Raw genomic sequence first — 15,332 nt, forward strand, 5'->3', positions numbered from 1 at the left:
GCAAAAAATCCAGAAAAGGTTATGGCAAAATGAAAATTGTATTGATGTTAATTAGCATGCAATAGCTTTGTTTTACAGAGAAGAAGTGATCAGTTTCATATATTGTTAGAAGAATTTTCAAAAGAAAGAATAAGAACAGTTATTGAATTATCTGTAATTCTTTCGTATTGTTATAACCTCTCTTATTTAAATGATTCCAAGAACCCTCTTGTTAGTGAACTCTGCCAAAACAGTAACCATGTTCAGAGCCATTTTTTAATGGCAGCTGGACTTTAATTAACTGTAGTTAGGACTTCCAGCCATTTGGGGACGTTTTGCAAAGAGCTATGAGTGGAGGTACAGTTCATTAAAAAATACATCCTATAAGCAGTGGGCCGTAAAAAATAAAGAAGCACCTTAACTTCTTTTGATCCAAAATGTCTTTCTCTTGACACATTTTACTGTCATTTTTTCCTCCTCTTTAATATTTTCTGAGTTTTCACTAGTACAGACAATTGTGAAATTGATTCTGATCTTCTCACATGAACAGGTGTTTATAGAAAGGAACTTTTCTGTTAATAAAGATTAAGATTCATCTTATATCTAAATGTGCATTACAGTAACCCCTCCCCCTTCAGCATGAATTCTCTTAAGACAAACACTTGGTTAACATGAATAAAATTTCAGTCCCAGCAGCAGTGTTTGTGACCTTACAGGAAACGTTACCAGTTAATGTGAGTATAATATGGGTGCAGCTCCTTTGTGACAAGCTTCGTTCATCAGGCAGGCCGGACTGCTTCCTAAATAAACAAACTAGTTAATGTGAATTTTGGTTAGCATAAATCACAATCTGTTTTTTTAGTCTACTGCATCATTATATTTTATCACTTTACATGACCCTTCAAAGCTTTTCTTATATATATTTCCCCCTGTTCAGAATGTTCTGTCTCATTTAATTGAAAACATGACAGAAAACACTATTCTTTAAAACGTAGCCAGCACAAGTGACCTTGCTCGAAATCACAATCGTCTTTTCTTATTCTTTAAGTGTTAGCTAGTATGACTGATGTTAAATTTTGAGTAATCCTGTATTATCAGTGTAACTGTCTTCTTCCAGTGGTCACTGGGGTGAGTTATTTTTTCTTCCTAAAACTCATTAGGGCACAGCATACTAAATGAATAATTCTAGTTAAATTTTAAATGAATTGCATTTACAATAAAGCATTTTCATAGATGTACTGCACTGTAGTTTAGTTATATATGCATGCACCAATATATCTTTATTCTCTGAAACTTTCTAGTGACACTGTTTGATAGACCTGTAGATTGCATTGTGATAGCTTTCAGGATGTGACAACTAATGTTAAATTGCAAGGAGCTGGAATGTGATTCATGACCAAGAGGAAGAAGACAGGCATAAGAGCTGCAAATAAAACTTAATCCTAAAAGTAGGTATTGAAGAAAAGTACAACTGCCAGAAGAGTACGTAACTGCCAAATCTACCGTATCCACAATACTTAAAGATTTTGAAAAAAATTCTTAATACTGCTGCATCGACTTCTGGGAACAAATCCAATCGATTTCACATTTGTAAGTTTGAAGATGTTAAAACTTTACTTCTAGAATGGTTCAGTCCTAGGCACTCTTTCAAAGTTCTACTTTTAAGTGGAACTATAACTCAGTCAAAAGCAAATGAGCGTACAAAAATAAAATTAGACATTCAATATTTTATTTGTTCTGCTGGTTACAAAAAATTTAGGCTTTCAAGATTTCATTTGTTCCACTCGTTGGTTGTACCACTTCCAAAAGAGACACTCGATTTCAGCATTAGTGATTTGTGATGAAAGAAATAAAGTTGATGAAACAATTGGTTGCATTAAATTTGACCTAGTGAGAGAAAAATTTACTTCATGTAATGTCTACAATATGGATGAAAGTGTTTTTTTTTCCCCTTTACAATTTTTTACCAAGTTATACCCTCAAAATAAAAGGTGGCAAGTCTCTTAGTGGAGCATGCACTAAACAATGTTGTCCTTATATATATTACAGGCAGCAGTGCTAAACGCTGTTCATGGGTGTTTGGTAAGTCTGAGAAATAACGTTGCATGAAAACTGGCTGCTTTAATTTTTGTTTTGTATGTTTATATTTTTCACCATGACATTTAAAGAGTGAATATACTTGTATTTTACTTTTTACTATTATTACATTAAAAATTTTCTTCATAGTGGGAGGCCAAGGCAGAACGTGGCCAAGAAGAATTTGAAAATATTTCAAAAATGATTCGCAAAGAAGTTGAACGTTTTGAGAAGAGTAGAGTGCATGATTTTAAAGTCAGTATTGTAAAATACATGGAGTCCCTCCTAGAAACTCAGCAGCAGGTTTGTTATTATTGTTACTAAAAAGTATTCTACCAGTAAGATGTTTCAATTATATAAAAAGTATTCTACCAGTTGTTTCAATTACATAAAAAGTAGTCTGTCAGTTAGATGTTTCAATTATATAAAAATTGATTTTATGCATAATTTGTGGCTAGAAAATGTTTCCATACCTAGAATAAGAATAATCTGAGATTAGTTAAACACAGACATAAAAATTTGTACTTTCTGATTAAATTTGCAATCAATCAACTAATTTAAAATGTAAGAAATATCAGTAATAAAATAGTTTTTTGGGTGCTATTTTGCTCACACATGCAGTGAACTCTTGACTTCAAAAGATGTCAGAGAAATTTAAAACTCAACATCATGCACAACTGGGTACTGCACACATTGTGGTTCTTCCCACTTACACAGTGATTTGTTGTTGCTGTTAAACAAAAAATATCAAATTGCATGTGCTGCTGTTTTTCCATGCACATGGCGATATCTTTTCACTTGGGAAAAAAATCCAAGAATTTCTCAAATTTGGCATTGGCACAAATTTTGATTTGTAACATTTGATCATTTATGAAGTATAACTTCATGCAGTGTGAATTGTTTTGTAAAATTTCATATTTCTGGGGAAAAAATGCAATGCTTTTTTTCATTAGCTGACAAACTCCACAGTCCTATTAAGATCCCCCCGAAAAACACTAATGGTCCGTGCTTGTCTGTTGTGGCCCCCTACCTTGGTTGCCACATGGGCTGCTTATTTTGCAAACAGTAATGTTTTGCCTTGTGAATACTTTTTGGTGTATACAAATAATCAGAAAATACTTAAAAATGTATAGTTTGGAAGGATTGTTTTGAGAAAATAAGTATCCAGATGACTAGTAATTTGATAAACTTAAGCTTGAAATTTAACCATATAAAATTATTCTGTCTCTTCCTATCATAGCTTTAATATTTTAGTAAAGTTTCGACATAAGATTTTAAAGTTGCTGTTAAATTGCATTTCATTCTTCTACGTTATTGGCAGTTTAGTATGGCTGCACCCTGTGTTCCAGTTTGTTCAAGTTTGATAATGTTTTAATAATTACTAAAGAAAAATTCTCAAGGCCAGTTCAGTGCCATTCTCATCCAAACTATTCCTGTTTTTGTTTTCTAAGTTAAGAAATTTTGGAAAAGCTTGTATGTCTTTTTTTTTTTTTTTTTTTTTTTTTTTTTTTTTTTAAATATAACTTTTGAATGGTTTTTAGTTGCACATTTCTTACATTTAATAACTAATTTGTTATGTTTTGTAAAGCAAATTTTTCCATTTGGTTTTGAAAAATAAGAAATTAAAGCTGAATTTCAGTAGGAACTTTGCTAATATGCAAAGATATGCTTTTATTACTATAGTTTGAGCTTTTTTAATTGATTAGAGATGCAAGTATTTTACTACCTCTCATTATTTATGTGAAGAAATTATGTAAGAAAATATAGCTTATAAGATTATTGGTAGTCAAATAGTATGCTAAATAGTATTTCTAAATTTTAAGAAAACACTTTTTTTGAAAACTTGAATTTCTTTGTTCTGTGTACATCATATGTGACAAATTTTTAAATCTGCTGAATTATGTTAAAATTCCGTGAAATTTTAATTCAATGCAATATGTTGAATGTTAACGTGGTTATTACGAGCATAATTTAGAATTTTACTCTGTGAATATGAAATACATAATTCTTGTCTACATTGTTGAACAGGTTTGAGTTCATACCTGAAAAAGGCATGAACTTGTATATGAGTGTGACCATAGTTCATAGATTTTAAAGGATAAGTGTAATCATTAATATTTATGTATTCTTAATTTTTATTTTATGAGTCATGCTTTATTATTTACACATAAAGGAGTAAAATTTAAATAAGATGTATCAAAAATTAAAAACATAAAATCTCATTTAATAAAAAAATCAAATGGAAACAAGAATTATAAATTTATTACTGCAGAATATTTTAAAGAGCTAAAATCACAAGCTACATTTATTTATCTTCTAAACTAAATTTGAGTAATAGTTGTTGACATTTTAATCCAAAATTGTTGAAACTATGCGTATAGATATGCGAGTATTAATCAACCATATATTTTTAATGATAAAGTTTTTTCTATTTATGTAGCTGTGTTTTGCAAGCCTTACTAATTAATAATTTTTCTTACTTTATAATTGTATAAAAAGTGTCTAATTTATTTATTCTTTTATAGTTGATTAAACACTGGGAATCATTTTTGCCTGAAGCCAAAGCTATAGCTTGAGATTATAACAAAAGTGATTTTATGAATATAATAATTCACATGCGTATGTATGTATGTTACTGGATAAACATTGAATCACTAGCTGGTACCAGTGATTTAAAGGTCTGAAGAGGTGATATATGATTAATTTTAAAAGAAGAAATATATTATGTGGAAGACTTGTGGACTTTTCTTGCTCACATTCCCAGGTTTCATATTTTCTGTACTTCATGTCTATTCCGACTTCAATAACTTGTTTAAATTTCTTGCTGCAGCAGTATTGTTTATAGTTTCCAAAATAATTATATATGATTCTTATGAAAATAACTGTTGACTTAATTATGTGAAAACATATGTACAGTTACAGCTTAAAGTTGTATGTTTAACTTTTGTGATTAAAATGTTATACGTTTGATTATATTTTGCTCTTTTTCTTTTGAACAGAAAATACATTCTAAAGTAAGAATGCTTGTATTGAAAGCTTTGATGTATCCTTGAATTTAGAGATACTTTTTTAACTGAAGATTTTGCAGAGTACAGTTTGCTTTGTTGCAGTTACCCAAAAAGTTACTGGCCTAATTATAAATAATTAGAATTATGCATAATTAGGCCAGTAACTTTTTGGGGGGAAGAGTCCAAGATTTTGTAAATATCAAATAAGTCCATAAATTTTGGAATTTTCTCTTATTTCTTAGCTGCTATTGTAACTGTTGAATTATTTTTATATTAAAATAAATTTTAACACTACTTTACATTAGAATTTCTGCAGAAATACATCAGAGAATAATTTTGTTAAAAAATCTACACTAGATTGAACTTTAAATTACTTCAGAAAAGAAAATATCACTTTCCGATGTCACATAGTCATCTTTTATTGCCTGTTTATGTTAACAGATGATTTTGATGCTAAATTATCTTTTCTTTTAGTGCCTGAGTTGCTATTAATCTTGATTTCTTTTCACTAATTCATTTTTGCATTTCACTTTTGTATCCAAATCATCATTTTTCAAATGAAAGAGTGTTGCCACCAGACATTATCACCATGTATTATTTTAAAGAAATAATATAGCAAATATTAACGAAATGCATGACAGCACTCTCTATTGAAAATTCTTAAGATATTGTGTTAAATATTTTCTGATTTTGTTGTTGAATTTTATGGGGCATAAGTGTCAAGGAAGTGACGTTTAATAAATACAAGTTATATAGAAAATTGAATATTGATATGATGAACTGAGAAAATACTAAGAAAAAAAAAAATAAAAAAAAAAATTCATGGCAACACTATATCAGAAATTCCAAAAATTTGCTGCTTTTAAACATTTTGTGATTTTACTGATGAATTTTAATGTGGCATAAACGTAAAGAAAGCAATGTTTAATAATGAAGCTAAAAAGGAAAGAAAAGCGAATTAAGTCGACAGGAATAAGTAGTCCGGAAGCAGTTTGGTATACTGCAAGACCTGTGAGAGCTTAAAAAACCTGGTGCAATGTTAAAATTGGATTTAAAAAAAAAAAAAAAAAATCATACTATTTAAAGAAATCTTTAAATGTAGAACCTGTTGTATAAAAACACTGTTCTGTTAAATTATAATCTTGATCTTAAAATAATGTTGAATGTACTTCCAGAATTAGATTTTTAAATGTGAATTTTAATTTCAATATGCATAATATAATTAGTTATCACATACTGGTTGTTTCATTTATCATATATATTTCTTCCCCTTTAATGCTTGTAAATCTTTAATTGCAAAATTAGTAATATAAATCCTAAGCCATATGAAAGATTCATGATTTTTCCCTAATTATCCCAAAAATTTTGCCTATCCTTCCCACAATAAGATTACTATAATTACAATGCTGTCTGTTAAAATTGCTATACCAGGAAGGAAAGGAAATAGCAGAATCTTATTTATTGTATATATAATGGAAGGAAGATATGATTAAATTTGTGAGTGGTTTGGGGTACAACAGCATGCAGAAAAGTAAATACATGGAACTTCACCTCTGGCAGCAACAGTGGCTGTAATCTGGCTGGGCATCTATTCACACTGAGCTTTGATTACAGATACTGGTACTTCATTCCATGTGCCTTCAACTCTGTGTCGGAATTCATTAATCATAGTGTGTGGTAGCATGTCGGTCTCTGAGCAATCTATCACCTGATATTATCATAGCGTGAGATATCTGGAGAACATGCTCACCAGGTTAACATTTAAACACCTTCTGTATTAAGAAAGGTGAGGACACCACAAACTATATATATAATTGTGTGTTGTCTTGTTGAAAGATGGCATCATGCAGATCTTGAAAATGTTAGCGGTGTAATGGCAGCTGTCCACATTGCCAGCTTATGCGAACAAGTAGTGACCAAGATGTGTACCCAGTGGCACTGCATACAAGCATGTCAGGTGCTGGGTCCATATGATAACAAATGCAAGTTGGCAGCCTTCATTCTCCTCAGTGCCTCCTCATCCAGTTATGTCAATGACGCTGTATACAGAACTAAGATTTGTCTCAAATGCCGACATGGTGCCACTTTATGCCCAAATGTTGTCAGTATTCCTACCACTGTAACTGTACCTGTCTCTGCTACAGCATCAATAAAGTGGCACAGGCATATCACTGTCCATGCAGAAACCTATCCTGCCTACTGGCAAAGTTCCTGATTTGGGGTATGTGGTGTAGCTATACGATCTTGCAAGGATGAGAGGACAACCTATCTAGCACATTAAGCATAAGTAGAGGCTGCTCAGATATAGTGTGGACCTCTCCTGGACCCATCAATTCCACATTTGCCTCAGTCATAGGATACCGACAAACATGATTAACAATGCCGTGAACAAATAAACCCCAGAGCCTGTAGGCCACAGTTTAGTTCCTGTGCTGGTAGGGGTTTCACATTCTTGCAGAAGTATAACATGACCTTTGTATAAATAACCAATGTTCAAACGTGATTTCCAAACAAGAAAACTGCTGTACAATCTTTTCATTTGTACGATATAGCTGACATAACTCATACCTGCTTTGTGCACATGCACTGGAATGCTAATCAATTACTTATAACAATATGTAATTCCACCTTTAATGCAAATTTAATATTTTTTGCATACCACCTTCATGTTATAACAGTTTTAATGTCCAGCAGTATATGTTCATCTGTCTAAATGACTACATTTTAATGCAGTTATTTAGTGAGCATTTAGTGTCAAAGGTGTCTTCTCCTTCCAATTTCACAAGCAATGTATGTTCATCTGCTTAAATGTCTGCATTTGAATGCAGTTATTTAGTGAGCATTTAGTGTCGAAAGTGTCTTCTTCTTTCTCCCATTTCACGATTTCAGTTAAATGTAAGTACAGTAGAAAGTCCGAAATTCGGGCATCCATTATCCGGAATGATCTAAAATATGGACCTCAAAACCACAAACATTTATATATATATATATATATATATATATATATATATATATATATTTATGCATGCACATTTGATTTTTCTTTCCATAATAAAACGTGGAGATTTTCACTTAAAAATTCCGATTGTTAATTTCACTTAGGCACTAAAAAAATACCTCATGGAAAAACAATCATGTAAGCATAAATTTGTGAGATTAATAATTTGGATCCTTAGTTGAGTATCTGCTTAGCATACATCTCAAACCGAAACATTCACGTATTTTATATCCCCGACACCTACCTGGTGAGTCATTATTTATTATATTTTGCTTTCATCCCCCCCATGTTTATCAATACAGCTTCAGTAATAACAGTATTTCAGTAGACAGCTTCAGTAATAACTCATGCAGTGATGTCTAAACTTTTTTTATATTAGTAATTGAATAACAAGATTATGGCAACATTTTATATTATTATAACATTATGCTTGGCAATGATTATAGATTTTTAAATGCTCTAAGAAATGTTGACGAGGAAAAATTCAACAAAATTTTCTTTTTCATAATGCCAAAAATAGATTTTGTTTTTGAAACTTGTAGGCTGAAAAATTACATCTAGTGCTATTTTAATTAAGATTAACTGATATGTTATTCATTATAAACTCAAAAGCAGGTGCAGAATATGTTGGCACCAGACAGCACAATTTAGGTAAGAAAAAATTTTTGGAATTTGAGGAAGCATCGAGCAGCAAAATTAAGGGATGAGAAGTTTTTTATAATGTAAACTTTTCGTATTCTCGACACAGGCATTACAGGAACTTTGTAACTGAACAAGAAAGTATGTTTGTTTATAGAATTAAAGAGAAAGTATTAGCCAGAAAATGAAGCAACTTGAACAACTTACATTGAGAGAAATGTTTAATAAAGTAAACAAATAAATATTAAGCTTTTTTTTTTTTTTTGTAAATTTTAATACCCTTTAGATCATAATTGCTTTTTATTTCATAAATTACGATTTCATATTTTTAATTGTATAATTTCTGCATGCCAGCTTACCAGATTTTAACTGATAATCTAATATCCGGAAAAATGTGAAATCCAGAATCGCAGAAGCCCCGATGAGTCCTGATTTTGGACTTTGTACTGTATAATGATTGAACCATGTTTCCTTAATTCAGTGTTGAAATGAAACTCATTATTTCTTGTTTGTTAAGCATTCCTTTGGTTATTAATTTTCAGATTTGCAATTTTATTTATGAAAAAGGAAATTGTACACTTGAGGTATTTAAAGTTGCTTCAGAGATCTTTTGATACAAAACATTTTAGTTCTTGTAATTTGCTTAAGAATTTATTTGGAGTCAGTATACAGTCTCCACCTAAAAAAAATAAGTTATACATAAATATTAAAAATATATCCCTTTTTAAAAATTTTACTAAACTTTCAGAATTTGGATTTGTAAAATAAGCAAAAAAAATTTCATTTCAAAGAATTTTTGCAGTGTTCTGTCTTTAAAATCTGATGCTGACTTGGCATGAATATTAATTATGCAAATATTATATAATACAGCAACATAACTTTAAAGTACTTAGTATTCCAGATGATGATCCAACTACTTGTTGATTCAGAATTCTATTAGGATTTACAGGATTGGGAACTAATTGCATATGTGCATCATAACACCTGAACTTTTAATTTAGTTATTTACTTTTTCTGTAAAAAAATAGTAAAGTGATTTTGATATTTTTGAGGTTAATCATTTTAAAATTTATTCCTGTTAGTCTTATGTGATGCTAATGATGTATGTTTTTATAGCAACAAAAACTGTATTAAAATCTTTTATCCAATTATAATTAAACTAAAACTTGCATAGACCTATATTAGTAAAGTGATGCTCTAGTAATTAAGCAATTTTGCCATTTTTAATCTAACATTGAAAGCATAATCTTACTCCACTCATTTCTGCCTTCGTCAAGTGACATATGTATATATACATATTCATGTATAGGAGTTTCTCAGAATATGGTCATTCGACAAAGCACAAGAACTGTTATTGACTAAATAAAGTGGGTAATTCATTGTAGCTATAATTAAAATTTAATTAATGCAGTTGTAACATAGTATTTAGAAGTACAATATAACCGCAAAAGCCATTAAATGTTTAACTTAGTAATAACTGAGTAGTTAAGCCCCTTCCCTTTTTTTTTTTTTTTTTTTTTTTTTGAAGTGGTAAATGATTTAGGTTCAAATTAACAACCAGAATTAACATTACATATCAATGTAAGGTGACTAAGTAGAAATAAATTTTTGCAATGATTTCGTGATTATTATCCAAGATAAGAAATATTTCTGAAAGAGTAAGATCAAGAATGTGTAAATTTATATAATGCAGTTTTGGCAGATTTCACATTGAAATTAAGCGATTTAAATTTAGAATTGATGTGAAAAACAAGACAATAACTGAAATTATGAGTAACATTAATGCATGCAAGACAAAATTTGTTACGTTAATAGAAGATTTTCAGCAAAACAAATTTAATCAATTTCTAAATATGTCCCCACCTACCCAGTGACCAAACAATAAGGTCGCTGAGCACTGGTAATTTGACCTGGGCTCAAATCCTGGTGGATACAAGCCACTTTTCTGTAGAAAGTCCTCGGTGTAGGCATCCCTACCCTTAGGCAGATAGCCCTCGCATTCTTTGCGGAAATCAAACAATCTTACAAATATGTCCCGTCGCCTACAAAAGCATTAAAATTGTAATTATAACATTTAAGTATATGTTATAGAAAGAAAAGATGATGGAAGACTGAGGTCAGATTTCGTGATATCCAAAGAGTTAGTGTGCAGTATCTCTTTTCCTCTTAAAGGTTAATTGATTAAGACAAAGCAACTCGAAGGCTCCTTTGTAGAGGACTTTTTAAGGGAAACTGGCTCATATCCATGTTACACATGTGAAAAACCAATGTTCAGCTGGGATTCAATTCCAGATCAAAATTTTAGTGTTCAGAGACTTAACCATTTGGCTGCTAATGGGCCACTATCCTTTCCTCGTAAAAAATCTGAATGTAAAACATATTACAACAAAAATTTCAGGCAGGCATTATAAATATTAAAAAAAAAAAAAAAAAAACTAGAAAATTAAACTCTGCAAACTGATCTATAAGACAGAGAACTTAGGAATTTTTGGATATATATCAGTCGAAAAAAGTATCCCAATATTACCAAATGTAGTAAATATATCTTCTCCTGTTTTGGATTTACATACTTATTTAAATTAGCTTTTCCATATTAAAAGTTCACAAAGATTAAACATCGTTCCCTATCCTACTTATCAATTTCCAAACTGAAGTTTTATTAACAATACCTTTGTCTGGACACTCGCCAAATTACAAACATTCTGGTTAAAACATGGAGATGCAGCTTTCTCATTAATGATAAGATAATCTATGCCAGGTGTTCCCAATTTTTTTTGTCCCTAAGAGCACATTCTAGAATATGTTGGATGGTGGTAGGTCAATTTATAGTTCGATATAGTTATACATGCACATAAAAAAAAAAAGATATTAGTTACATTCATTTTGTCCTGATATCTGTGTTGGATGTAATTTCTGGTTCATTAACAATGAGAAAACATTCACATTCATTTATTGAAAACTAAAACATTTTGATTGTGATCGCACAGTGGCGAGTATACATTAAATGAGCGGTGGGTGCATAGTTGGCAACCCCTGAACTATAATATTGAAATCTGTGTGCATCTGCCTGCCTGTTTGTTTGTGGTATCATCTCCTCTGGAACAGTTGGGAGTTAAGTTTTGAGAGAGGTATCCCCGGATTTCAAGAATTCGTTGGAAGCCATTTCGACTATTTTCATCTTTCTATGACTTGAATTAGTCGAGACATTAATTAAAAACTCGGAAAAACGCTCATTTTTCCGAGTGGAAGCAGTCTCGCATGTTGGAAATAAAAATGCTTTTTTTCAAAAAGTGTTGCTACTGCTCACTTGCAAGTCATACAGTTTGTTAATCAAAAATTTGCAAGTTTTACAAAATATGAAATAAAAACAGCATTGCCAGACATTAAATATATTATTTTATAAGGTCATATTTTAACGTTTAAGAAAGCATGTAATGTCATTGTGTGTCGAAAAGTTTTCGTTAATGTCAGCATTTTAAATAAATAGTTGCTGTTGGCAACTTTTTTTGTTTCAGGTTAATATAATTGACATGATATATTATTGCCACGTTAATTCTTTTATTGATAATGAGAAAAAGTTGTTATATTGCATTATATTTAAATCATGCCATACATATTAATATGAAGTGTGAAAAACTTTTGTTTCCGTGTTAAACAAAAAAATTATTTACGAATTGGTTGGTGCTTGGAAAGGATGAACTGATGTCATCATTTTGAAATGTATTAATACATTTTCTTTTCAGGGGTATATAGAACTTACAAATTTTGCTTTGGCTGCAGCCTGCTTGTTAAATTTAATATTTGTTTTCTATGGCTATATTTCATTTAATAAATATTAATAAAACATCGTTGTTTTAATACCCCTTCCACAAATCCACTCGCCATCCTTCCACTCAACCGTACTGCAAATATCATTCACCTTAAATCGTTCTGTACTGCTGTTTTTAACCTGGACATAGTAATAATATAGCCGGCGAGGAAATGTTTTAACCAGTGGGATGGGAAGATATCCATTCTTTTGTTGGTCCAACCATACAGTAAACCAGTATTTTTACCTTGATCTAGCAAGTTACTCGTGTTTACTTTAGGGGGATGCAGACATTCTTGTTTACTTTAGTATCGCTCAACTAGCTAACGAGCAATATTTCCCCATTCCACTGCCTGAAGCATTACCATGATGACTGTACCTCATTATGAGCATTTCCTCCTGCTGCAATTTATTATTTAAAAATTAATCAAATTTACAGTTCGAAGAATATCCATCTGTGAGAAGACAAAGACGTTTTTATTATATTATGCGGTACATTGCTTCATTCAATGAATCTTTCTTCCTTCTATGATATTGATTTTGGTAAGCACAGTTTGAATTTGTAAAATAAAATAAATTCATTATACATTACTTTATTACTAGATAAAGTACTGTAATTGTAAAAAAATAACAGTTTTGAGGTTTCTGAGTTAAAAAAGTAGTTTTTACAAAACATCTATCTGTATATGTGCTTGCATGTATATCTGTAGACAGCCCTAATTAATTTGTAAAATTTCAAGAACTAAATTTAATAAATATAATTGTTTTAATACCCCTTCCCCATTGCCATTTAATAATACCCAAGACATTAGCTTGAATACACTATCCAACATAGAAAAAATGCAGCACCAAGGAGTGGCCATAAAGTGATGAAACTCGGGAAACAGAGAGGGACAGCGACGAACAATAAGTGTTTATTTCGAAATGATGTGCATAATACAAAGCGAGAATAGCAACGACTCGGTAGGTTGTAGGACCACCATGGACAGCGATACACGAAGCAACACGTCTAGATAGAATCGGTGAGACTACGGATGGTGTCTTGAGGAATTGCTCTCCATTCCCTGTCAACCATTTGCCACAGTTCATCTTCTGAATGTGGCAATGGCAGGGTCTGCAAATGGCGTCCAATCACATTCCACATGTAAACTTATAATAATGTAATTTTTTTAGAAATTGTTCAGTAGTTTTACTTTTAAACAATGGCTTTGCTTCGATATAACAAACATGTTTAATTAGTTCAACAAAAAGTTGTTAGAGACACTATCGAATCAGGAACTAGCGTATTTTTCCACTCTGCAGTTTTACTGCAAAAACAGGGAATTATCCCTTTAAAATGGTTAAGGAATATTTAATTCCTTTTGTTTTGCAGTTATTAAAATTTTTAAAATAATTGAAATTCTAACTAAATCCTTAGATAAAAGTTATTCAAGAACTAGACTAATGAAATGCAAAAAAAAAAAATGGATTAACTTCACCTTATAAGTGGAATTTCAGATATTGTTATTTTCTAGTAACTAACAAAAAATATCTGAAATCCTCTTTAATTTATTTCTCACCAACCTCTAATTGCTCTCCTGCCACCCCCTCTCTTCTTATCGTAAACCATGCTTCTGAGGCCGTTCTTTCGCATCCCAGGTTCGACAGGGGATAAAGCAAGGCTCTCCTTTCTTTAACTGCTTTTTCACTCAGCTGGGGGCGAAAGAAAAGGATTTGGATTATTTAATTATGGCAAAGCACATGAAGACTATCTGCCTAAAGGAAGGGATGATTTCGTGGAGGACTTTCTAAGGGAAACTGGCTCGTATACACATTACACATGGGGAAAACCACGAAAACGCTCATGCAGCCAGCCCGTTCGCGGGATTCGAACCTCGGACCGAACTACCAGTGTTCAGTGTCTTTACCGCTCAGCCGCTGGTGGGCTTCAACAGAAAAGGAACGCAATTGTTTTCCTGCCTGAATAGCTAGGGGACAGTTAGAAAAACTGCATGACAAAAGCCCACAAGATGAATGCCCACTTAAAAACAGCACACATTTTCAGCAAATCCAAAATAGCTATGACTTCCTGAAAATTTTTACGAACAATAATTATTATGATTAAAAATGAAATTTCAAGTGGGAATGAAATTAATTTATGTAAAATCCAAGTTGTCAAAATTTAACTAGATTATTTGAAACCATGCTTTTAATTCACTATGAAAACAGTATTTATTATGATAGCGCGCACAAATGTTTTCTTAATCATAATAAAATACGGTACTTTTATCTTTCTCATTGAAATAAAAGTTCGGCTTTATTTCAACTTTTAATTCTCCATATTAAATTCATTATGTGCAAAATTTTCTGCAGTGTTAAATTAGTCATAAATTATTCTCTGTATAAATACATGTATTTTATTTGCATAAGAGCCGCTTGTGTGCATTCAATGTATTAGGTACATTGAATCACACAGAACCGATGATAGCTTGATGAAATTATTTTACCAAAAGAAACATTCTACAATAATACCAAAGACAAATTAATTCTACAATATTACCAAAAGAAACATTCTAAAATACACTATCTGGGACTCTGGACACTCTGGGACTTTCCACAAAAATACTCGTACAGCTCTTCTCAGTATCAGAGTACAATCAGAAGTTACACTTCTAACTACTAAGAACGTTAAACACAGCGCAATGCAAGAGCATCTAAAAGGCGTAGCTTTTTAAAAAGCTTAATCTGAAAGGCATCTAAAAGGCGTAGGCGGAGATATGTCTATCCGTATTCAATGCTGAACTAAACAACTGAGAAAAACTGAGACCAGATGCTCTCTCCTGTC

General features: G+C 31.4%; 2 protein-coding genes across 7 annotated transcripts in view; one reads left to right on the plus strand and one right to left on the minus strand.

Moving 5' to 3' along the window:
• The window catches only part of Snx1 (sorting nexin 1), a 48,753-nt gene extending 43,723 nt beyond the window's left edge, over positions 1-5,030 (plus strand). For both annotated transcript variants that reach the window (XM_085820472.1, XM_085820474.1), the window contains 2 exons: positions 2,206-2,358; positions 4,581-5,030. In XM_085820472.1, coding sequence (XP_085676598.1) covers positions 2,206-2,358; positions 4,581-4,631 — 204 coding nt within the window. In that variant the 3' untranslated portion in view covers positions 4,632-5,030. The remainder of the gene's footprint in view (positions 1-2,205; positions 2,359-4,580) is intronic.
• The window catches only part of LOC118196996 (syntaxin-binding protein 1-like), a 122,665-nt gene continuing 109,019 nt past the window's right edge, over positions 1,687-15,332 (minus strand). For 3 of the 5 annotated variants that reach the window (XM_085820480.1, XM_085820475.1, XM_085820481.1), the window contains one exon: positions 9,224-9,379. In XM_085820480.1, the coding sequence (XP_085676606.1) occupies positions 9,300-9,379 (80 nt within the window). In that variant the 3' untranslated portion in view covers positions 9,224-9,299. Of the gene's footprint in view, positions 1,867-2,351; positions 2,529-9,223; positions 9,380-15,332 lie in introns of those variants that run through there. The other 2 variants (XM_085820479.1, XM_085820476.1) reach the window with 2 other exon arrangements.

The sequence above is a fragment of the Stegodyphus dumicola genome, chromosome 7 (genome assembly GCF_044657685.1).
Source record: "Stegodyphus dumicola isolate Sdum_Otavi_A_Nest chromosome 7, ASM4465768v1".
NCBI classification, from domain to species: Eukaryota; Metazoa; Arthropoda; class Arachnida; order Araneae; family Eresidae; genus Stegodyphus; species Stegodyphus dumicola.